General features: G+C 33.9%; 2 protein-coding genes across 3 annotated transcripts in view; one reads left to right on the forward strand and one right to left on the reverse strand.

Annotated features, from left to right (window-relative positions):
- LOC145248099 (uncharacterized) overlaps positions 1–2,472 on the reverse strand; it is a 94,531-nt gene extending 92,059 nt beyond the window's left edge. Inside the window, exon 1 of the mRNA XM_080109889.1 lies at positions 2,344–2,472. Coding sequence (XP_079966015.1) covers positions 2,344–2,353 — 10 coding nt within the window. The 5' untranslated portion in view covers positions 2,354–2,472. The remainder of the gene's footprint in view (positions 1–2,343) is intronic.
- Positions 1,860–26,379, forward strand: part of LOC145248101 (protocadherin gamma-A11-like) — a 131,357-nt gene continuing 106,837 nt past the window's right edge. For both annotated transcript variants that reach the window (XM_080109890.1, XM_080109891.1), the window contains exon 1: positions 1,860–3,475. The gene's annotated coding sequence lies outside the window, so the exon portion shown is untranslated. The remainder of the gene's footprint in view (positions 3,476–26,379) is intronic.

Consider the following 26,379-nt stretch of genomic DNA (forward strand, 5'->3'; position numbering starts at 1 on the left):
CACGTTTTAATATATCATCTCCTCCAATATAAACCAATATACAAAACTTATGATGGCGTTCAACGCTTAGCTTACCTTTAGTGATTAATTATGGAATACATAGTTTAGAAAGTTACGTTTTATATCAGAACAATGCATTATTTTATTTATATTACTCGGCTACGAAGGTATAAAATCCATTAACGCATAAGGCTAATTACATTTAAAACAAGTGATTAGCGTTTAAAATAAAATGAATGATGTTGACTTGCTGCCTTGCTCTTCTTTTTGGATCAATGTGGCAGTTGTTAAATTATATACACTTTTTACCATCTCGTGTATCTTTATAGCAAAAAAGGCTGGCAATGTTCGAAAGCGAATTTGCTGCCATCATATATATATATATATATATATATATATATATATATATATATATATATATATATATATATATATAGATAGATAGATAGATAGGTAGATAGATAGATTGATAGATAGATATAACTACTTAATTTACTCACATAAACTTAATATACGAAAGTATAGATTTATGCGTAAACTTGAAGTATTTACTTCAAAAGTGCTCAATACGTAGGAAGAGCTAGTTAGTAATTTATAAAATATATATGGCGATTAAGCTACACTGAATATTAGGCGTTTCATCCACTCTAGGACTCCTCAGGCTTATGCGCATAAGGCTAATTACATTTAAAACAAGTGATTGGCGTTTAAAATAAAATGAATGATGTTGACTTGCTGACTTGCTCTTCTTTTTGGATCAAGTCAACATCATTCATTTTATTTTAAACGCTAATCACTTGTTTTAAATGTAATTAGCCTTATGCGCATAAGCCTGAGGAGTCCTAGAGTGGATGAAACGCCGAATATTCAGTGTAGCTTAATCGCCATATATATTTTCTAAATTACTATATATATATATATATATATATATATATATATATATATATATATATATATATATATATATATATAAGAATAATGACAATATTGAAGGAATTTTAATAATGAATGCCTAGGAACAAGGGTTATATCTGTTCTGACTAAACATAGTATGATGATATCGTGGGGTTTCCGTTCACGCCGGGCATCCATTCGATGGAAATATGTCACAGACTCCTATAAGGATATTGTAGATAAGCCATAATAACCAGATATATTCTGGTATTACATTAAGCAGATTACTTAGATAAATACTTTTACAGTTTTAATAAAAAAGTCACAATAATATAGCGGGGTCTCCATTCACGCTGAACGTCCACAAAATGCCCAGCAGCAATACATTACATATAAAAGATGCTTCTATGGAATTTCCGTAGGTTCCGCTAGTTTATAAAACAATCCTAATTAGATGAAAATGCTCAATATTCGGGATAGAGCATTAGTATAAAATGGAAAAGTCAAAATTCTGTAAACATCAACATAAATAAGTTAGAATTCACAACATATATTATTTGGCACAAGAGATACAAGTTGAAAATGAAACTTGTATTCTTTGAGTCGATATATATATATATATATATATATATATATATATATATATATATATATATATATGTGTGTGTGTGTGTGTGTGTGCACATGTATATGTAGGTATATATATGTATGGATATATAATATGCGTATATTATGCATATATATATATATATATATATATATATATATATATATATATATATATATATATATATATAATGCTAAATTCCAACCAATGTTATCAAAAATCGAGTTTTACATCGAACAGTTTTGATCAAAATTAAATAAAATATATGCCCCCCCCCCACACACATCTCTGTACGGTCGGTTTGAAATTCGAACATGGTGGGACGGGGAGTCACCTATATCGGACTCTCTTCAGCCTATGACATTACCGGAGAGACAGATATAAACAGAGGCTGGAGAGAGTTAGACACAGGCGACCAGATATTGTTTCCCTTTGTTTCGATTTGAAACCAACGGTACCGATGTTTTTTCTGATCTTCTGTTAACACACGCACAACACACACAACACATATGGTGCGTGTGCGAGGAAGAGATAGATAGATAGATAGATAGATAGATAGATATAGAGAGAGGAAGAGAGATTGAGATAGAGAGGAAAGAGGAAGACAGACAGACAACCCCACAGACAGACAGACAGACAGAAAGACATAGTTGTATGTTTGAAATAGTGAAACTGTTTATCCTTATCAAGCCTATACTGAAATGATAAAACAACAAAAAAGCACTTTAAGTAGAGAACATTGAAGATAAAGGAGGTTAAAGCTAAAAAAAAAAAAGAAGAAAACAATCAACCAATAAAAATTATAGATGAAGAAAGAGGAAACAAACAAAAAGCAACGTAACTGCTTTGCATGTGTAGGTAAGCGACCTACATCTTCAGAGTCAGTTAAAGCGAGACAGCCTCCGTTGACAGGTGTAATAATAACATTGTCCCCCGAGCGATTTCTGGTTGCTTCCTTCTTCTACACCTTCGAAGGTACGGTGATATAGTCGCCTTTCAACCTGCACGAGATAACACCGCTTGACAAAGGGGGGAAAATTCAGAACTTAGAACCTGCCTTTGAAACCTTAAAGACAATCGACAGGTTCTCCCCTAGAGCATCATTTACCGGAGAACGGAGCTACCTGTAAGCAACAAGTTACAACAGCATTCCGTGTAATATTTATATGCCACTGTCTTTATTCTGGCTGTCTTTGCTTTTTTTCTCTTTTAACTGTGACCAGTGTAAAAACGAGTATCGTCTCTGGTTCTAAAGTTGACGAAACACGCATAGAGCGGTGCTATAATTCTTTCTTTCTTTTTATTTAAATATGAAATTCAGCGATTAAAAAAAAAAAACTTTATAAATCTATTTTTTGTTTTGCCAACTTTCTTGTCTGATATACGAAAACATACTTGTGAACAAAGCACGCACGCACGCGCACACACACACACGCACACACGCACACACGCACACACACACACACTCTCTCTTTATCTGTCTGTCTGTCTGTCTCTCTCTCTCTTTATCTGTCTCTCTCTCTCTCTCACACACATACACATCATCTGTAGAGAGCTGTTTCGATTTATCACTGTTATAAATGTATATGTAAATATATATATCATACATTTAATCTATTATAGCTCTAGCAGACTAATTCCCCCTATTGAGCTGATCTCAACACGCGCGTGTGCGCGCACACACACACACACACACACACACACACACACACACACACACACATATGTATATGTGTCGGCGGAATTTTACACGGGATCCTGCAATTTCACAGTACTCACGAACGCACCGCCTCCGCCTCGGCTTTATACGATAATAACATTAACACCTGCATTGCTAGCCGGAGCAGTCACATTAACCACGACGAACACAGACTACCTGGTTTGGCAATTATTACAGGTGTTGCTTGATATACGAGGTCGCTTATTGCATACGCCCCTACCCCGCTTAGGATCGGATGAGACGTTACAGTTTAGGTAAGTTCGTTATTCTTGATACAAAAATTTCAAATTACTTTATAAAAACATATTTTTCATTAAAAACATTGCCCATCGGCTTCAACACATTTCATAACGCTTTTCATAAGCGTGCAAAAAAAAAAAAAAAAAAAAAAAATGTCGCAGACAACAAAAGGAAAAAGTTACGTCGTTCTAACAAAAATAATTCATTTTTTTTTTTTTTGGTGGGAGGTGTTTTTTTTTAGAATTACAAAATTTAAAAACAAAAATACGGAAAAAATATATTTAAAAATTTTATGATGATCACGGTACGATGTCATATTCCAAAAATCACGTAAATTGACTAAATATCGTTTTTTTTAACTAAAAAAAATATATTTTATGACGAAGGAGACGTTTTATTCTGATCCGTCATGTTTTATAAATAAGGGGAGGGAAACTCAATTCGAACTATCGAGTTCAAAATCAACTTTGTAATGACTACAATTTCCTATTAAAATCGCTAAAAATCGTAAAAAAACAAAAAACAAAACGATTTTCTATAAAAAAAGAAAGTACTTGATCTATTTGCATATTTTGTAAAATATAACATGTCGGTTCCATTACTGGTGGTACAGTGGTACGCACATCATAAAGATTGTTCTGTAATTTTTTTTTTTTTAAATAAGTTTAAATCCAAATACAACATTTTTTTTTATATATACTTTTCACCATATGTACGAGTTTATCTAGTTTTTCTCATTCGGTATCCAATATTTCAATATATCGGTATTTCAATAAATAATTCCAGAAAATCTCACAAAATATATAATATGAATATTAGGATTAAATATTGCATCCGATAGACCTCAAAAGTGTAATTGTATATTCATTTTGGTTATTTCTGAAGTTATCCACTTTTGATCAATCTAATGATTACATTGGCACTACAGGGGATACATAGTGAACGTACATACATACATACATACATACATACATACGTATGTGTATGTATATAATTTATACATATCTTTATATTTGTTTTTACTATTATATAAAATGATCTTTGTGTGTGTGTGTGTGTGTGTGTGTGTGTGTGTGTGTGTGTGCATGCGTATGTGTGATTTCGTTCCCTATGGATTCCGAAACGGTTGGGCCGTTTTTTTTTTAATTTCACGCGAAGGTACTTGATGTGCCTGTGAGAGTTTTTACGTAGCTTTTGTATAGAAATGCCTCTGATAAGTATCGAAAATCGATAATCGAAAAAATCCGATTGAAGAAGGAAGTCTGATTTTGATCAAACTAAACACTTTTAAACAACCTAAGATCACATTTGAGAAGTTTTATCACCGCACAAGCGGAAGGGCTCGGCCTAAAAAAACCAACTGTAGATTCTTTTTAAAGACAAGAGTGCGTCCGAAATGAATGCTTCCCTTTTTTAAGAGCACACACAAACATATATATATATATATATATATATATATATATATATATATATATATATATATATATATATATATATATATATATATATATATAGAGAGAGAGAGAGAGAGAGAGAGAGAGAGAGAGAGAGAGAAAGAGAGAGTAATGGGGAGAAAAAGAGAGAAAGAAGTAAAGGAAGAAAAAGATAGAAATAAAGGGACAGAGAGAAATATTATGTATATGTATATGTGTGTATGTGTGTGTGTATTTATATATCTAAATATTTATTTGTATATATATACATATACATATTTATTTGTATACATATACATATTTATTTGTATATATATACATAATTATTTTAATATATATACACATATACATATTTATTTGTATATATATGCATATACATATTTATTTGTGTGTACATATATATATACATATATACACATATATATATATACATATTTATTTGCATACATATAGATATTTATTTGTATACATATACATATTTATTTGTATATATAATATTTATTTGCATATATATACATGTTTATATATATATACATACATATGATTATGCATATTTAATTGTATGTATATACACATAAATATACATATTACATATTTATTTGTATATATATACATTCATTATTTGTATATATATGCATATACATATTTATTTGTGTATATATATGCATATACATATTTATTTGTATACATATGCATATGCATATATATACATATTTATTTATATATATACATATACATACATGTACATATTTATTTGTATATATATATGCATATAAATATTTGTATATATATACATATTTATTTATATATATATATACATACATACATATTGATTTGTATATATGTATATAGATATACATATTTATTTGTATATATATTTATCATTGAATATATATATTTATTTGTATATATATATATTTATATATACATATATACATATATACATATTTATTTCTATATATATATATATATATATTTGTATATATACATATGTATTTGTATATATATATGCACACATTTATTTGTATATATATACATATTTATTTGTATATATATATATATATATTTATATATATATATATATGTGTGTGTGTATATATATATACATACTTGCTGAAATCAGGCATTGCCCGATCGTACAATACGGTTAAGTGCGTATGTATTATTAAATATTCAATCCGCTATTCAATATTATATACAACAACAACAACAACAACAACAACAACAACAACGTCGTTCACTAAATTCCGTCTGTGTTTGTTTACAATATCACGTCAGCTGATATTTTTCAATATGTAGAGGAAGGAATCATTTGCAGCGCATTTATTTGGTACCTTTCCTTTTTATCGGTCCTGGATATGACCTATAGCTATATCCGATGATGAGGCCCCAGCTTGTGGGCTTTGGGAGTGTGGTGCTACCCTTTAACTGTCATTGCTCCCAGGTCCACTCTGACCCGGAGTTAGGGTGTCAGCTATGGGTTAAATAGACACCGACTTGGAAAAAAAAATATATATTCTATTAAAATTTTTTCAAAATAACTGGATTCGGCATTAAATAACCCGAAAAGGGTTGATATACCGTAAAACAACCAACCAACCAAATTTCTTTTTATCGTAAATTTTACTCATTAATAAGAAAAAAATTCAAATAAAATGGTGAGGTACACCGGGGCTTAAACAGGGGATCATTCGATCTGTATTTGAATGCTCTACCACTGAAGCATATCTTCAGATGTCAATGAATTTGTTTTTTTTTCTTAGAAGAAATGAGATTTTATTATCTCCCTGAGCCGGTGTAACGCTAAATATTCATATGGACATATATTTATATGTCTGGCAGTGTTCTTGGATATGTTTTGTACTGAAATTCATTCGATAAGTATCGAAAATCGAAAAAATCCGATCTGAAAAATTATATAGATAAAAGGATGAAGATAAAAAAAGAAGAATTTTTACAGGAGGATATTTAACGTTACACCGGTTAATGGAGATAATAAAATCTCAGCAAATCATTTCTTCTTAAAAGCGTATTGTACGATCGGGCAACGTAATTTTACTAGTTAGTAATTTTATAAAATCAAAATTAGGTTCTCAGCAGTGTAATGTAAACTACAAGGCATTGTTGACTAAATCACTGCAGGAGGAGGCATGTGAAACTTCTTTCCGGTGCAGCGCACAACGATCGGTTCCAACCTAGAGCAGGCGATTAATCGATTTGATTGAAAAATGGGCGATTTCACCGATTTTGATGACAATAAAAATGTGAGTGTGTAAAACATTCGTTAATACCCATTTAATTCAATTTTGTCGAGCAAGACTCCGAAGCATACAATCAAACGATTGAATCTTTCTAGATACTGTACAAAAGTTATAATAAATGCCACTGTGGAACGCATCGCGGAATAGTGGACAGATATTCGTGTGAGTTTATGCGAAGGCAGAGATATAAAGGAACCGATCTTTTATATAAATGCTCAATGACATTCTATTGTCTTGATTAAATACGAAATCGTTTTTTGTACTACAACCCACATTTTGTTTGCATTTTTTTTTTTAAAGGGAGAGGGTATTTGGAGGATTATTTTTATAAAAGATTTGATATATTTTTTTTTCTATGTCAGATTGAACGGCTTGCGAATTCATTTCTAATCTCAATTTTCAATGCATTCTCGCAAGCCAGAAGGGTTTAAGTTAGGGTTAAGCCGTACAACATGCATAATAAATGTCATTGTAGAACGCATCGCGGAAAAGGGGGCAGTTATCTGTGTGAGTTCAAGTAGAGGCAGAAATATACGGCAAACGGTATTTTATGTAAAACATCAATGACATGAATAGATTCCATCCCCTTGAACAAATAATAATCCCCACCCCCCTTTTTTTTACTACGACCAGGATCGTGTTTGTTTTTTGGGTGGCGAGAATATTTTAAATCTAGGCTCGTCTACGAAATTTTTAGAAGTAATGGCGTTGAATGTGTCGTATACGTCTGTCAATATTCTTATTAGCTAGTAGTAAGTGTTGGTTTAAAAACTTGACGTAGATAGGGACAATGGTGTTGGTATAAAAGATATTATTTCGTCGCTGTGAATAATTTATTGAGCTAAGAATGACGAATCGCGCCAGAATATCGATTAATGGCGGGTCCTTCTTTTTTATGCAATTATTAGCGGCAAAACAGTTGTCGTCTTATCAACAGCCTTCTGTTGTTGTTAAACACGTTCTTGTTTCGTCCGTATGCCGTAAATAAATAAACTCATACAAGTATTCACGCGATATAATCTCTGTAATAAAATTATGAGACGACTTCGCGTGTGTCTGTGTGCGCGTGCCCTTCACTTTTAACCATGTGACATTGATAATTAAAAAACAAAACAAAACAAAACAAAACAAAATAAAAAAAAAAACAAGTGAAGATACATGATCCCCAATGAGTGCACAGTGAGCGAGGCATTTGCTCCCCCCCCCCCACATTTAGCCCCCAAAGTCCCCAGGGGATGTCAAATCCTGGTGAAAATTAACAAACAGTGCAGTGTTAGGCCTGAACATATGTAAATTTGAGTTCTGCACCACGCAAAAAAAAGCAATTACTAATTCCATCATTTGCCGCCCCCCACATTTAGCTCCAAAAGTCCCCAAGACCTTAACATATTTAAATTTGAGTTCAGCACCATGCAAAACTGCTAAATTAACATGCACAGAAAATATTGGCTAAATATGGTAAAATAGTCCCAAAAATGGATTGTCTTTATAAGCCCTAAAAGAGCCCTTGGGGCACACCCAAGAGTTATCGCGAAGTATAGACAAACAAAATTATATAGAAATCAGTGAGTTACATCTTTTCAGAAAGTTTTATAAAAATCCAAAGCATCAATTTTTGTTAATAAGCACAAAAGTATCAATTTTAGCCATTTTATCCTGAAAGGCATCCTTAGGTGGTCAACCGGAGTTTTCCCGGAAAATCCATTCTGTTACTTTTTTACTCATATCATGTTTAATGTTTATGCAAAATTTCAAAAAATTCCAAGGCGTAGTTATTAAGAAGTGCGGAGAGACGAACGGACGAACGGACAAAGGTGAATTTACAGGTCCACCCTCCTTTTGTTGGGGGACCAAAACAAACAAGCAAAAAAAAAAAAAAAAAAAAAAAAAAAAAAACAACAACAAAATCCCGACGTATGAGGTTTAGGCAATTAAGTTGTCCGAAATCAACACGTCTGATTTGTTTATAGAAGCGAAGGTTTTGCGTAGGATCATCCACATCTTCTAGGACCACTGCTAACATCAGACGATGCAAATAATTGCCACAGGACAGATCAGACAGTAAACCTCAGGTTTTTACATCAGAGTTTCCCTTCTAGATGCATGTCTTAACGAAGATTGAAGGTGCATCTCTCCCAGTGGTTTTTAAATGCGCCCCAAAATATTAACATAACATTTTTGTTTCGACAAAATGCATACAACGCCTAATATTCACAAATGATAACCTACCTGATACTGGCTAGGTTCATCGTTGTTTAATTTTGATGATTGAATTAGAACCAGTGTGTCAACGTGATTATACGATAATTGTACAATAGTTTATATATCTAGAAAAGTGAAAATGTGTGTGTGTGTGTGTGTCCATTTACCTACCAAATAATTATCAATTTTCGGTCTAGAGACTCAAGATTTGACAAAAGGAGTATTCAGATTTGGGAAAATCTTTTTAATCGGTTTTCGGCCAGAAATTTGGCTGTCAAGGGGTCAAAGTTCAACAATTTAACCTTTGGAAACTCTACCAAACTCCTCTGCCAATTTTGGGTATAAATACTTGAAATTTTAAATGTAGGTTACTCGGACATGGATCAAACATTTGAATTTGATTTGAGACCAAAACAATAAATATTAAGGGATCAAAATTGGGACCAAAGTTTAAAAAAAATGACCTCTACGGTCTCTACAAGATTACTCAGACAATTTTTGGTCTAAAAATTTGAAATTTTACATAAAGTGTATTCACACATAGGGCAAGTTATAAACAGTACATAACAAAGCCGGGCTGAACTGCTAGTTCTATAAAAACTCCAAACTAAATGAAATCTGATAAACTCAAACCAAATTGACATCTTTTATAAAATTTAAAACAAAATAAACAAAATAACAATCATATAAATATTTATGTGTAAGTGTATCTGCACATATGGGTATACAGTAGAACCACGAGATACGGCATTAAAAATTATTAACAGTATATAATACACATGTATATAATCAAATAATATTATAAATAACACCGTAAGTCGGGGCAAATAAAATTGAAATTTTAAATGTAGGTTACTTGGACATGGATCAAGCGTTTTAATTTAATTTGAGCCCAAAACAATAAATGTTGTCAAAGTTGGGATCAAAGTTTAAAAAAAATGACGTCTGTGGTCTCTGTCAAATTACTCAGTCAATTTCTGGTCTAAATATTTGAAATTTTACATAAAGTGTATTCAGAGATAGGGCAAGCTTTTTAATCGGTTTGAGCTGCCAAGGGGTCAAAGTTCAAAAGATTTGACCTTTGCGGTTTTCAACAAACTACTCAGCCAATTTTGGGTCTAAACATTTTAATCTATACATAACGGGTATTCAGAAATGCGGCGAGCATTTTAATAAGTTTTGGCGCGAAAATTTGACTGCCAAAAGGTCAAAGTTGAAAGAGTAAATCTTTGCAGATTCTACCAAATTTCTCCACCAATTTTAGGTCTAAAGATTTGAAATTTTAGATGTAGGTAACTTGGACATAGATCAAACTTTGTATTTTGATTTTAGACCAAAATAATAAATGTTAAGGGGTCAAAATTAAGGTCAAAGGTTTAAAAAATTGACTGTTGCGGTCTCTACGAAATCACTCAGACAAATTTTAGCCTAAACATTTGAAACCTTAAAGTGTATTCACACGTAGGGCAAGTTATGAACAATACATAGGGCCCGAGCAAATATATAATTTACGTGACCGAAAGATGCATTTGGGTAATTAATTCCTGTTTCGCTCACGTAAATTGTTTCGAGTTGAAAACAAAACATGCATTCTGGTCAGATTAATTTGTGTCTTTTCTTTTTCTCATGACGAAGACGTTCGCTTTTTCACGTAAGCAACAGTCCATTTTTGAATGTTGGGTGTTCTTTAGTAAATAAAACGGTCCAGAAGCATGTACTGAAGTTTTGTTTATAAAACGAATAAAATTTTAATCACTGGAATTCTGCCAAATATTTTTAAATTTCGATTCAAGCTTGAGGCAGTCTAGCCATATTGAATAGCTGTGATATAGCGTGACAATCCATGCATGGTTGACTATAAATGCTCCCTATCTTGTGTTGAGCATATCGATGAGTGAAATAACAAAGCGTGTGAACAAATGAATTTGCTTAAGGCGTTTAGACAATTTTGAGCATTGTAATTTCACCTACCTAAATGAAACCGCCGACTGTCATCTGCGCGGTATAGTTTCGATCCCAGCTTGAATCAGTTATTAGTCTGGTTACACTGTAGAGCAATGATAGGGCGAAACAGTGTATCTGTATATGACTATGTAGATATAAACAGTAAATATATATCAACAATCACGAGTGTTTATGCTTACGCAATCATCCGTGCAGAAAGTGATAAATTACTGCTAGTCGGGAGATTCGAACCTAATTAACAAAGCCGATTTTGCGGGCTAGTGTTTATATATATATATATATATATATATATATATATATATATATATATATATATATATATATATATATATATATATATATAATGGGCGATCGGGGTTCGATCCTGGCTTGAGGTAGTTGCTTGTCTAGCTGCATTGATGAGCTGTGAAACAGCGAAACAGTACTGTACGTGGATGACTATAATGCTCCCTATCTTGGGTTGAGCATATTGGGAAGTGATGTACAAATTATCATTAGCGTATTAAGCGATGCTCTTTTTGGACAATGTCAAAACATTGTTAATCCACAGACAAACTGTATCACAACTCTACAGTGTTGCTAAGCAAGCACCTTTATACAAGCCTGGTATCGAACCAAGAACCATCAAATTAATAGTGAGTAGCTCTACCTAATAGACCACGGGATCGGCGCCGGTGGCAATGATATCTAACAATGTTTTACACAAATATTGACTGCCATTCTACACTTCTCAATTTGTTTATTTACAAAAAGTTTTTATATTGTATATATTTTATAAATTACTAACTAGCTCTACCTACGTATTGAGCACATTTGAAGTAAATACTTAAAGTTTACGTATAAATCTATACTTTCGTATATTAATTTTATGTGAGTAAATTAAGTAGTTATATATATATATATATATATATATATATATATATATATATATATATATATATATATATATTATAAACAACGTTTGTTACATAAAATCTTGCTAATGCTTTAAAATATTAAGTTATAAATGGAATGTCAGGTGATTAAGAGTTTTTAGCAGTCAATTTCAAATTCATGTTTATACTTGACTTTCATTTTTTTTGTCACGTTTTGGTCGTAGCTGTGGTTTTTGGAGTTTAAAATAATCAATTACTAATCGATTTAAATTGTGAGTGACTCAAAAAAAAAAGAAGAAGAAAATAAAAAGATATCTCCCACCTCCTCACAAAAAAGGTAACACTGTTTCCTTTTCCTTGACAACGCGCTTATCGACGTTGCCATGATTGAAATATTCGGCAATGCCTTGAGATGCGTCCAATAAAGTCTCTCCGCCTGTTGGTCATTCTGTCACGCCTAAGTATAAAATAACAGCTTCATTGACCCATCAAATGATGAGGGGAAAATTATTTAGATAAATAATATATATATATATATATATATATATATATATATATATATATATATATATATACATGTATATATATATATGTAAACACACACACATACACACAAAGAGATAGAGAGAGAAAGATAGATAGATAGATAGATAGATAGAGAGAGAGAGAGAGAGAGAGAGAGAGAGAGAGAGAGAGAGAGAGAGAGAGAGAGAGAGAGAGAGAGAGAGAGAGAGTCCAAGATTTATATTTTTACCTGAAAAAAATTAACTGGGGTTGCAAATTAATTATATATAGTCTGTTTATTATGCAAGCATTATTGATTGCATGTGTGCATACATGTTTCAGTGGAGTCCTAATTCACAGACAACACTTCATCAGACCAGAAAAGAGAATCGGTTTTGAAGCGGTTTTAAGATTACATTAGATTTTATAAGCTATTTGGGTGCGGTCTAAATTCCGGAGAAAATTGCGATGTATACTTTGTGAATATGAGCAATAGGGGACAGGAGTAGGGGAGTGCCGTTTACCGTGTTTAAGCTGTCATTAGTTGGAAGGTGTTTGGTGATTATTTTAGCTTGGCGGCTATTTATTGCCCTTGATTTAAAAGTGTCCCATATCTTAGGTGGTTTAATGATTATATCCTTTACTGGTGGCGACTTTAATCTCCTTTTTACAAGTGTTATTTTTTATTTATTTATATGTGTTTATTTCCTATTTATTTATTTTTTATTCCCGCTTTTGTATTGGTTCATTTATTTCTAGTTTTCAGAGTAGGGTGAGGCAGAAGGAAGTGCGATTTCATGTGGTTAAGCTGTTGGCAGTTGGGAGGTATTTGTGTTCTATTAGTCGTGCAGCTATTTTTTTTTTTTGCTTTGATCTAAAGCACTTTTATATTCTTATCGTCGCTACTACCTATGTGCTAGGTTGTTTTTATGGCTGTCTTTTCTTTTCTGCTGGCGACTTCCTGTTGATAAGTGTTTTTATTTTTTGTTTTTTATTTCTTAATTCACTTTTTTATTCCTCGCTATTTTTCATTCTTTCGGTTGTTTTTAGTTTTTCGGGTTCCATTCGGTTTAATCCCCTCGCTCTCAATAAATACGATTCAACCGTTTAACAAATGAAAAGGGTTGCTAACGTCATGATATGCTTAAACTGGGGCAATCAACGCCAATTGGAATCGTATGTAACGTCCAAACCGGGTACATTTTCAAAGAAAGTGTTCCCCAATTAGAGTCAAACGATTTGCTCGCACACGACTGTTAAAGCTAAAAAGCGATTACACCTAACGCTACAAAATTTTTGTCCTTCGTGAAAGTATATGAGCGTCACTGATGCAGATGTAGAGCTTCCATTGACGAGTTTCGTAATGAATACACTCGTTTGTTATCGTAGTGCCTGTCGATTTCAATGATACGCAACAATAAACGACGTCATCAGAAGAGGTCTTGCTCCAGCCGGGTCAATTTCCTAAATTGAATCGTTAGACCCTAATCGTGTAATGATAGAAAACAACCAGACTTTAAAAAGGTGATAAGGGTCGTTGAATCTGTGGTAGAATGCTTTCAAGTAGCAATCTGTGGTAGAATGTTTTCAAGTAGCAATCTGTGGTAGAATGCTTTCAAGTAGCAATCTGTGGTAGAATGCTTTCAAGTAGCAATCTGTGGTAGAATACTTTCAAGTAGCAATCTGTGGTAGAATGCTTTCAAGTAGCAATCTGTGGTAGAATGTTTTCAAGTAGCAATCTGTGGTAGAATGTTTTCAAGTAGCAATCTGTGGTAGAATGTTTTCAAGTAGCAAGGTTCGAAATCGGACTAGAATCCGTGGTTTGCAATGAAATTAGACATCCATAGGTCGAAACAGTTCGTTTAGAATACGATTCGTCACCCGAAGATAAATGATTTGATTGATGGTATAATCGTTTTGTGACGTCATCCACTGCGCATCACCCACCTATAATGAATAACGTCATCTTTTCGTGATGTCATAATTTATGACGTCATTTTTTATGATGCCACCCACTGTGGCCGGGGATAAAGAAGCAAATAGACAAAGCAAGATCCACGTCTAGATTAAGGGTCTCTTCCAGCCTGTCTCTATGTTTTGATGAATGACATTATTTGCCTTTTGTGACGTCATCCATCGTGTACGGTTATCCCATCTATTTTAATGAATTACGTTAATCGTTAGTAACTTAACCCAATGTGCACGATTGACTTCATGTCTGTTTTAATGGCTGACGTCGCAAAACAGGAAGAAGATAACAAGCATGCCAAGATCCATAGCGTTTTAGTATTGTATGGATTGATATATGAATATTCTCTTTGGAAAAACATATATTTTTACTCTAATGTCTGTGGAAATTTTCGGATTTTGTTGGTTCTGATAAAATTGCGTTTAATCGGATGATTATAAGGATTGCGTCTTGATTAAAGGATTAGACTTGCGAAATGGGATTCTCTCCCTTGGCAACGGTGTAAAGTAATACATTTTCACCGTATCGGATTGGAAGAGATATTCATGCAAAACCTTTCTGTCCAAAATAAAACACTGGGTAACAGCCAAAAAATCATCAGGGGTTTCTCAGCTGATTTAGACTAATTTTGGTGTTCTGAGTCCGAATATCACACAGATTTTGCTCTATCAGGTCAAATTTTTGAGATACAGCCATAGGCCTACCTGACGAGCTATACATATGCTAATATCAGGGGGTTTGAGTTCAATCATATTTTTCTTGAAGAATATATCGAATTACAATGCACAGACACGAATAATATTATAAATAATTCATATATTTGTGTTTATCATAAATTTATGTGTATAAATATGTATAGAATTTATTTAATATTTAATATATTTTTGTGTGAATTTAAGCTATACTTTAGCAAATTTGGGTCATTCTTCCCAAGGACTCCGTAGTGACAATATTGCCCCTTAGATTCTCTCTCATATTCTCATTACCTTAACATTCATTGCCTTTGCCTTAAATTAACTCATTGTGGGGTCAGTGTGTGTTTAGACGAGGAAGTTGGTGCACGTCGGTTTTGTTATGCGGTTTCGTGTCTCTGAGAAAATAGTACAATTATGGCATATTCAGTGGCTATAAATCCTAGCACTAATTTATTAACTGTCTATGTTTCAGTATGAGCGTATTTAAAGAGCAGTAACCGGGGAATTCAGCTTATATTTGTTTATACACATGAAGCTGTGGTTAATGAAACAGTTCACACGCGCTCTGGACAAAGATGGGAGGTGCTTCAACTACTTGTGTCGAGCCTTTCCTCGACTGACCACTGAGAAGCTGAAGGCCGGCATTTTCGATGGCCCACAGATACGTCAGCTTATAAAGGACACAGAGTTCCAAAACTCCATAAACACCCTAGAGTGCGCCGCGTGGAAATCATTTGTGCTGGTGGTGAGCAACTTCCTGGGGAACACGAAGGCAGAAAACCACGCCAGACTCATCACAAGTGCATTTGAGAAGTTTTATCACACAAGCTGACAGGCCCGACATGTAAAATCTTTGATATGACGGGGGAATGTTCAAAATGAATGTTTTGTTTAGAACCCAATTGATACTTGACTTTTCCATTTTAAACTAAACTAAAGCCATATAATAATAATAATAATAATAATAATAATAATAATAATAATAATAATAATAATATATATATATATATATATATATATATATATATATATATATATATATATACTAGCAAAGATACCCGTGCTTCGCACGGAGCTTTGTTGCGCACTCGGGTACCAAAATCTGTGGGCACCTTTCCAGTAAGTTGATGTTGTAAGAGCAACGATTGCATAAGGTGATTAACATTTTAACTACCTCTTGTAGTGACTGAAATTCAATCAGGAACTTCACAAAACATTTTCATCAAAAAGGAAGGTTACTTGATGTTACATAGTAAATTTTTCATTGAAGTCATTTTCAACTCTTGCTTAAATTTTATCTTGCACATTCAATACTAAAAACTTACCACAATCAGATCATGTCAGTTTTTCCTCATATCCATTTCTCGAACTTTTCACTAAAGAGCCTCAGGGTAAACTACATTTCTGCTGCTTTGATTTGGAGCCAGAATGTAGAGTTTTTCTGAACTTCCTGTCCGGCTGATGGAGACGTAGAACATACCGTGACTGAAGCAGTCTGATGTCAAGTCTACGCCAATGGTGTTAAATGTCTGACCTTGACTTTTGTTTATGCTCATTGCAAAACACACCTTCACAGGAAATTGGAGTCTCCGGAATTTAAATGGAAGTACTGAGTCCGATGGAACTAAGGGGATCCTTGGCAGTAGAACGGTTTCGCCTTTGTAGGGACCACAGGAAATGGTGGCCTCAAGTACATTGGTGTGCAATCTGGTGATAACACATCTGGTTCCGTTTGTTATTTTTGGCGGTTCCAAGGATCGAAGAGTCATGATTGGCGATCCAATTTTGAGATTTAAAATGTGTGGAGGCATTCCAGATATCTCCAAAGAGTTTAAAAACTCCACAGGGTAGTGAACAGCTTCATATTCATTAGTAGCTGAATCAACTGACTTGTATTGCTTTGTGTCTCCTGGAAATTCATCCATTATTGAATTGTTCAAATGATTCACATTGCTGTTTAATGGCGAAATAATAGCCCTCTCAGCAAGCCAATCCGGTGATTTTCCATTGTTTTGCAGGTCTGGGTACACTTTGTCTTTCAGTTGCTTCTGATTACCGACACATTTACCAAGCGCAGTTGGAATCTTAATTGTGTCAGGTGAAGAAGTGATAGGAAACTGACCATTACCGATTTGGAGAAGCAATTTTGAGAAGTCTGCTGCAGCTGTGTTATCAGAGATATAGGCTCTCATATTAGTAGTCAGTCTCTTCACTATAACGTGCCTCCAGAGATAGGATTGTTTCAAACTTGCATTGACAATGTTAGCCCTTGTGCCATTTTTAACCACTGGGAGGATTTGACGGAAATCACCGCAAAATAAGGTTGGAATGCCACCCATGGGATTCTTGTTTCCTGTGATGTCTTGCAGTGTTCGGTCAATTGCTTCATAAGCACTCTTGTGCGTTATTGGGGCTTTGTCTACAATGATTGCAGAGGTGTCTCTAATTACATTTGCCAAGGCTGAGTTACCAGTAATTTTGCAAACTGGCTGATTCATTCGATGAGTATCCAAGGGTACTTTAAAAGTGCTGTGAAGAGTGCGGCCACCTTGTAGTAGAGTAGCAGCTATGCCACTGGATGCTGTTGCAAGCACAATCTTTCTCATGGATCTAATCTTTGCAAGGATCAAATTGATTACAAAAGTCTTGCCCGTACCACCTGGAGCATCAAGAAACATCATGTTTTTGTTCATTTCACCTTGTGCTTCCAACATTGCCATGAATGAATTGTAAACTTCTCTTTGAGAATCGGTCAGTTTTTCTTGCATATTTTCTGCTTGTAGGGAAGTTCTTCAAGATTATATGTAACTTCACGTTGATACTCTCTCGCGAGTCTTTCATCTCTCCCTTGCATTGGTGCAGGTAATCCATAGCTTGCCAATGGTTGACCGCACATAAGGAGAACTTTTCTTCAATTAGACAAAGAGTTTTATTGTAGATGTCCTCATTAAAATCTGCTTCTGGATTGTTAACTTCTTGCCTGTATCTGTGAAGAATGTCTTCAGATATTACATCACGAAAAGCCATCCAGATCTCAAGAGGATTTCTTGGCTCACAGGCTGTTAAAATTATCACAAATAGGCTTCGCAAATTTGAAGGTGATTGAGTGGCACTTGCCTCTCCTACTGCTTGATGCAAGTGATGGTCATTTTCTAGAGGCCTCGAGCAAGGCACGCTGCTCTGTATGTTTCAAACACCTGACCATTGTATGCTCGCAAATTTTGAAATGAAGTTGGACCAGCAACCTCCTTGAGCAACAGGCGTAAGAAATAACATCACCCCTGCTTTTGGACTAATCGTGTAGATTCTCCCAATGCATGGTGCCTTCCATACATCATCATTTTCAGTACTTCAACTTGTACCCCACGCATTCTTCTCATCCATTTCTTTGTCGATTGTTCCAAGTGTAAAACTCAGGGACTTCTACGTATTTGAGACCCCTTGCAAAGTCATCCTCATGGCAGAGTTGAAAAAATGCTGTCAAAGTTGTGGCAGGCGGTGGACTTGGGCTCGTTCCAGAGCAGTATCAGCTGAGAACATGACACGCTGCCCATTTTCAAGATGAACAGAAAGTTGTACAATTGGGGGGAATGTTCATGGATGGGATGTTCCAATATCCTCCAGGCTGACCTCTGAACTGCCGACATACCTTGCATTCTGGAACTGCTGGATCTCATCCACAATATGACTTTGTACTTGGCCTTGTTGGTTGCTGCTCCATCAGTTCTTTGTAGTTCAAACACTGCTTGATCACATCCTTTATTCACGTATGTGAGGACATATTTGATGCTTTGGATCGAGCTGCAAATTTCTACGTTAATGTGAGCGTTGAACTGCTGAAGGAGGACCTTGTGGTACGGAACAATCCACTGGTTTGTTATTTCTTGATTAACATACCGACCATTTCTCTTCATCCTTATTGTACCAGTCTGGCCTCCATCTTCTGGTTTTCTTCGCCTGTACTTGGGGTAAGAGGTCTTGGCCTTGCTTGGTACACTGAAGAAATTCTTTTGGGTATTTTTTGGAACATTTGTTGTCAATCATACATGGACAATTTGGATTAAATGGTCCACAAGGTCCATGCACCATATGTGCCATCACTTTAGCATGAAGATCAGGATCTTCCTCTTTGTCAGGGATCTCTGCAGATATGCAGAGATCCATTTTTTTCTGGTAGAAGTTTGTCCTCTGGGGCCTGCCAGGTGAGGATGTGTGCATGCGGCAGTCCTCTTTTTTGATATTCAATACCTGTACAGGAAAGCCCTCAACCTGCCAAATCCTCCCTTTTTTAATAAATTCAAGTAACTTTTTTAGCTTCTGCCTGAAAACCCTGGCAACAATATCTGGACGATCCTGAGGGTCTTGCCCTTGAAGACAATTTTCTGTAATTTCTGTCCACTTTGGATTTGTTGTGAACATGATGAAGAGGTCGGCTCGGCCCATTCGCCGAACATATGCCATGGCATCACTTTGACGCTCAAACATGTATCGAGGGCCTCCTGTATAAGTTGCCGGAAGTACAACTCGTTGACCAAACTGTTCTGGATTCCATCCTCCCTAAGAATTGAATCTCTCAAGTTGCTATAATTGTCAGCTCTCAGGGTCTGTTGCTCACGCCTCAGGAACTGTAAACGTTCTGTTTCAATCTTGCAGTACACATCCACCAGCCATTGTTGAAATAGCCTTCGGTACCAGAGAAAATAGTTTCCAGGCCGAGTCATTAAATGGTACGATAAAATTGCTGTTGGGTAACTTTTCGCCCATTGGATGCCTTCATGTAGATGTTGTAAGATGGAGAACCATAGGGGTACATTAACGGGTACATTAAAGATATCGTAGAGGGGATGTAGTTCGGAGATCCATTTTAATGTATCATTTCTAAAACGCAAGACAATATCCCGGTTAGCTGTTGGTTCATTCTCCATTAATATTCCAATCTCATACGTTGTTGTTGGAGCACATTGAATCGCCGTGGATGCTCTTCTTGCGGCCTTCGGTCTTCCCTTATGACAACTTTATGTTCTACCAAGTGTTCTTCTTCAATCCTCTCCTTTGTTGTTTTCAGCTGACAAATGAAGCTGTTGTTCTCATGTAAAAATTCAGTCAGACTTTGGAGAATGTCTCTATTGAGTCTACTGTCACGTCCCCGATTATGTAGTTCCTCTTCCAGACTATCCAAGAAGTAGACTTGAATAAACTTTGCTGTTTCATCTTCAGGTGGTAAAAGACTCCCAATCTGGTGGCAAACCTGGCCTCGAATTCTAAAAGAAGGATTCCACCCATGTACTGCCGCAATTTTGTGACCAAATGATGTCATTGCAAAACAATTGTTATAACTGCGTAGATTTTGCAGAAAATCTTTAGAGATGGGACCATTGCCGGAGAGCAAATCTTGAAGCAACTGAGGCAGTGGTGGAAAGCTATCAAGCACAACTTTGCCAGAAGAACAACAACAACCAGGGGGTTCTCCTTTAAATTTTACAGCTGAGCAATGTTGACATACTTTGTCCATTTTTCCTATATCAGCTGTAGTGAGAGAGTCATTTTTGTTGTAGAGCAATCCTTTTCTATTGCAGTGTTCTATTTCATGGTGTCTCAAAGCAGTCATTCGTTGTCTAGCTGCCTCGTTTTCTGTCAATTGCTGGGGCAAAGTCATACTCTCTCTCTCCATGCAGCCTCTCGTTGTTGCCCTTGGTATAGGCGAAAGCTTCGTTGGGTTTCCGATTCATTCTGATGTCGTTGAGCCACTCTCAACTCACCTTGTGTACGTCTACTTACCTCATATAATTCATTCGATCGTAATATTGCTTCTCTTTCCAGTGCATATCTTTGCCTTTCTTGAATTTCATCTTGTGATGAATTTAACCGCCTTACAGCATGTCTAGTTCTGTCAGCTTCACGTTGGGTTTCTCTTTCCAAATCTGACAGTCTTGCTCTCCTTTCTCTTTGACGTATCCTGTTAAGTTCTAGACGTCTTTCTCTATCTGAATTGTTTTCATTGGAGCGAATTGCAGCAACTCTTAGTCTATTAGCTTCCAATCTTTCCATTCTTTCTTCCTCACTTTCGTTTCTACTTCGTTTGGGTGGCATAATTTCGGTTTTAAACGGAATTGTTTAACGATATTAATGATTGTAAATTAATTAAGCGTAAAGGAAATGTATACTAACTGAAATGGACGAACTATAAATAATATTTCTGAATAGTACAATTATAAACAATTATATTGTACCTATTTACTATGCCTCCCCACGGGACAGAGTTAGACACCAGGGTCGTTTTTTAACGTGGAGAAAAGGTACAAAAATAAAAATTGTCTCAGTCGTGAAGGATTTCTCCTCCACCGAAAGAGAACAAGAAAATGAAGTGCAGCATCTGAAGAACAGATACTACACTTTGATCTTAACCAAAAGGAATGAATAAAAGCGACCTACGTGTGACTCATTACTTCCGGGTGTAAACGTCACAGTCTAAAAGTAATAATTAAAAAAAAAAGTAAATGTAAAATAAATGTAATACCAACTTAGGTTAACTAAGTAAACAGTACAATTAAAACAGTTCTATTAAAACAAATAATTACTAAGATCTAGGTAATTGTTAGTCTCATTGTTATGGTTTTAAAGAAAAAAAATGTGTAAAAAAAAGTTCTGCTTTTGTGAGTACGTGTATTTCTTTTAAATTACATAACCTTTTTATTTTATTATTTATATCTCTTTTAAATTTATATATTTTGTTAGTAAACTGGAAGAAATTCAGTTGAATAAAACCTTGTTCGTGTTCTTTACGTTAAACTCATATTTTTATAAAAGGTTCATCCGGTTTAAAGAAAGCACTAAGTTTAAATAAGACTGGAAATAACTAATTCAATATATAAATAGAAAAATGAAATAAATATAAGCTTTAAGTCTTAAGATAGTAATAATCAAAATGTAATAAATTATTTGTAGTTCAAATCTATGATAAACAGGCTTTCGAAATAGGCTCGACCAGAAAGATTAAATTGGAACGAAATTATAATCTCCGTGCCATTTTCAAAACAACCCCACAAAAGTAACGATATCCTGCAGTTGGTTAAATGACAATGGTTGTAAGAAAAATGTAAAAGAAAATGCGCTTATCTGTTTATTTTGACCTGTTTTATTTAATTAAAAAAAAATTGGCTATAACTGGAAGAGAGCGTTATGTTTTGGGGGTTGTTTAAAAAATAGAATGGAAATAAAGTTAGTTCCGTTTTAATTGTGTTTAATTGCGGCAAGCGCTAACAAAATCGAAAAATCACTGTTTACATTCGAAATGTTAACTTTTATAGGTTTACAGGTTTGCTGACAAGGCTGGGGGTGTTTAATACAATTATTTTACTAAATTGATTTTTTTCATTTAAAAATAAAATTATTTATTTTTTAATAAAGTTTTATTTTAAAATATTTGTTTTTGTTTATTTATATAAAATTACGATAGTTGAATTGTATTCTTTCAATTATATTGGCAAGTAAAATATAAAAGATTAAAACGGAACGAAATTGAAATTTCCATTGCATTTTCAATACAATCCCAAAACATAAATGAATTGTTTTGATAATATACGTAAAGTGAAATAAATCGAATATAAAATTAAATGAAAATATATTAAATAATTAAATGTTAAATAGATTTTGTAAATAGTACAGTTGAAATGATTAGAATATTTCCAATATGTAATAAGGTCGAGGTAATTAGTTAAAGAGATTTAATATAATGTGATATGCAAATGAGCATAAGTCATTCGATATGGGGGTGGTTTGTAGACTAGTATATAAAGAAATTAGGCAAATATTCTTATGTCTCCTATAACAGAAACATCCTAAAATGGGTTCTAATGTTTCTCTACCAGGAGAGATCTACCCTCTTACCTCCTTTATATTTCGTTGATGATGGAGAGCTGTACACACAGACAGAAACACACGAACCCTATTACTTTATAAAAATTTAGATATATATATATATATATATATATATATATAGGGTGGAGCAAAGCAACTTGCTTATTTGTGTTTTAATTGATATTCCAAATAAGCAAGTTGCTCTGCCCTACCCTGTACATGTCGATGCCTACATTCAGTCTCAAAAGATAAAAGATACCCTCTGTAGAGGCAGATGCGCGTGTAATTGTGAGGAAAAAGTTTTCATAAGTTGAAAAGCTACAATTAACATCCATATGAATGCTTTGTCGTTGATTATTGATTTCAAAAGGCGAACAATCAAAAGGTACATCTGCCTTACTTTTAATACTAGGTTTATTTACGGTGTCTTTTACATATATTAACAACCCTTCCCAATACTTTTGCTGATGAGGAAACTTTGTTTCTTTTAAAAATACTATATGTAAAAATTATTGTCCGTGGCTTAATGTCTACCACAATAAAAACATTGTTTTCCGAAACAATCGTACAAATTATTGACTTTGTTGTTGTTCCTTCTTGTGAAACGGATTTTTAATTTAATTCTAATTTGAATTTTAAATTATCAATCACATTACTGAATATATATATATATATATATATATATATATATATATATATATAAAAGATCAACAGTAGATTACCTACGGTACTATATAGACTACAATGTATTGTGGACTAAGTAACACCGAGGAGGCACGTGAGTCTTCCTTCCAGTGCACCGCAATGAGACACCAATTAGAGCAATGCAATCAATCGATTTGATTGAAAAAAGGGCGATTTTTTTTTTTATTTCGGTGACAATCAACATATGTGTCAAACATTCGTTTATTCATCAATCTCGGGCAACGTCGTGTTTTCCTGCTAGTATATGCATGATTAAAAGTTAACAAAACAATACGGAAAATTCATTGTTTTAAAAATTATGGTAGAAAAAAAAGCAAATATTTTAGAAATCTTTAATCTTAAACTTACATCTTGCTGATGTTATATATGTTAAATAAGCCAGTTGTTTTCTTTTGTTTAGTTTTTATTCAGTCGAAGTTATAATTCAAAGTTGTCCGGTACATAATTAAATCTATGTGGCCAGTCATATAAGGCAGAGACTGATTTGTGTTCTATATAAAAATAAAATTTTTATATTTAATCCCGAAGCATATTTTTTTTGCTTAGTGATGACGGTGATATATATATATATATATATATATATATATATATATATATATATATATATATATATATATATATATATATATATATATATATACTAGCAGGGCACCTGGCATATTCCGGTCGTAAAATACGCTTAAATATGATATTTTGATAAATGCAGATTTCGTATTTATTATTATATCATATTGAAGCCAACATATAGTAATGACTTAAAAAGTAAAAAAAACAAAAGAAAAAAAAAAAGAAACGTTTAGCTTATGATTTGTTTTTTCCTCTGCGCTATGAAGACATTTTTGCTGCAAGGCTAAAAATTAAAACACGAGCCAATAGCTACTATGTTATGCACGCATATTCGTTATACCAACGTTCGACCATCACCTTGCAAATTTCATTTTTTTAATTTTCACACTTTTGTACCGACTTTCCCGGGCTAAAACCCAAATATAAGGTTTTGCATGGGTTTAAGCACCTTGCATATGAAGTTTCATGTCTGTAGACTAAAAACTCTAGGAGGAGTTTGGTAGACAAAATGTTTTTAAACAAAAATATATACGCACACATAAATATATATGGAAAGAGTTTTGTGTTTACTATAAACTTTTTACGCAAATATTACGCAAATATAAATCATGTAGAATTACTGTATGAATATAATTACACGTAATAGTTAACTAAAGATGATCATCCCATAAGAAAACAGAAAAAAAACTAATAGGTAATTAATTAAAATGAATGTTTAAAAGAATATGCAAATTAGCTAGATCTTTTGCAGATGAATGCAATTCCACGACCCGTGTATAAGAAAGTTGTATTTTCTTTTAAATAAATAGAATAAAGAGTTATAACATGAGTATCAATACACAAAAAAAAAGGAAAAAAATATAGTGTGTGTGTATATGTATATGGGCGTGGCACAGAGGCTAATGAGGGTTGACAGTTATATGTTCTGGTTTCGATTCCAGTTGATGGTACACAAGTCATATATATATATATATATATATATATATATATAATAATAATTTTTGTTCTCACTACCATATATTAGGCTCGATATAATAACCAAGAGAGAATTGTCTCCTTAATAATAAATACGTAATCTGCCTGAGTTAAAATATTATATTTAAGCGTATCTTACAACCGGGCAATGCCGGACAGCTTGCTAGTAAAGAACACACCTGAAAGGACAGCGCTCAAAAAAAAAAAAAAAAAAAAAATACACGAGCAACGCCGGTTAACTCTTCTATTACAACTTTAATAAGAGAATATTTAAAAGCCAAATAAAAACTATATAAAAATTTGTGTGAGTTTAAATAGTAATAAAAACTGCACAAGATTGACGACAGATTATAATTCTAACGAGTAATCTTGTATTCGTATGTCGTTTATCTGGAAATACGTTTTGAATATGGCAGGAAATTATATCCGGTGGTCAAGCTCCTTATTTGGGAGTTTTAGAGATCATGGAGCTACCCCTTAGTTGACATTACCCCTAGACTCACTTTGATACACTGTGGGGGTACCTGTGAAGATTCTGTGTATGGGTTAAATATTATTTATACTTATACTAACCTGGGTGCTCGACATTGCCCGAGTGTTTGGAGGTGTGTGTTAAGCAAAAAATAAATAAATAGTGGTAGTAGACCGACAGGCTCGAACCCGTACCGCGAAGGAGGAAAAGAACGTACCCCCCCCCAACAAACACTAAAGTCTTTGCTGTTGCGCCCATTGCCAAACCAGAAGTGACGTAGTGAATTAAGGCTAGGCAATCGAAAAGAGGGGATAACTTTCGAAAATATCGGCGAAAAAAGCGACTCCTCCCAGTAGAATGTGTCCAGTTGAGGGCGAAGAAATTAATGTTTTTGGCCAATTTTTCGATATTTGCCATCCGAAAGGTCGGGCTTAAAAA

The sequence above is a fragment of the Euprymna scolopes genome, chromosome 26 (genome assembly GCF_053919585.1).
Source record: "Euprymna scolopes isolate OS-2025 chromosome 26, ASM5391958v1, whole genome shotgun sequence".
Classification (NCBI taxonomy): Eukaryota; Metazoa; Mollusca; class Cephalopoda; order Sepiida; family Sepiolidae; genus Euprymna; species Euprymna scolopes.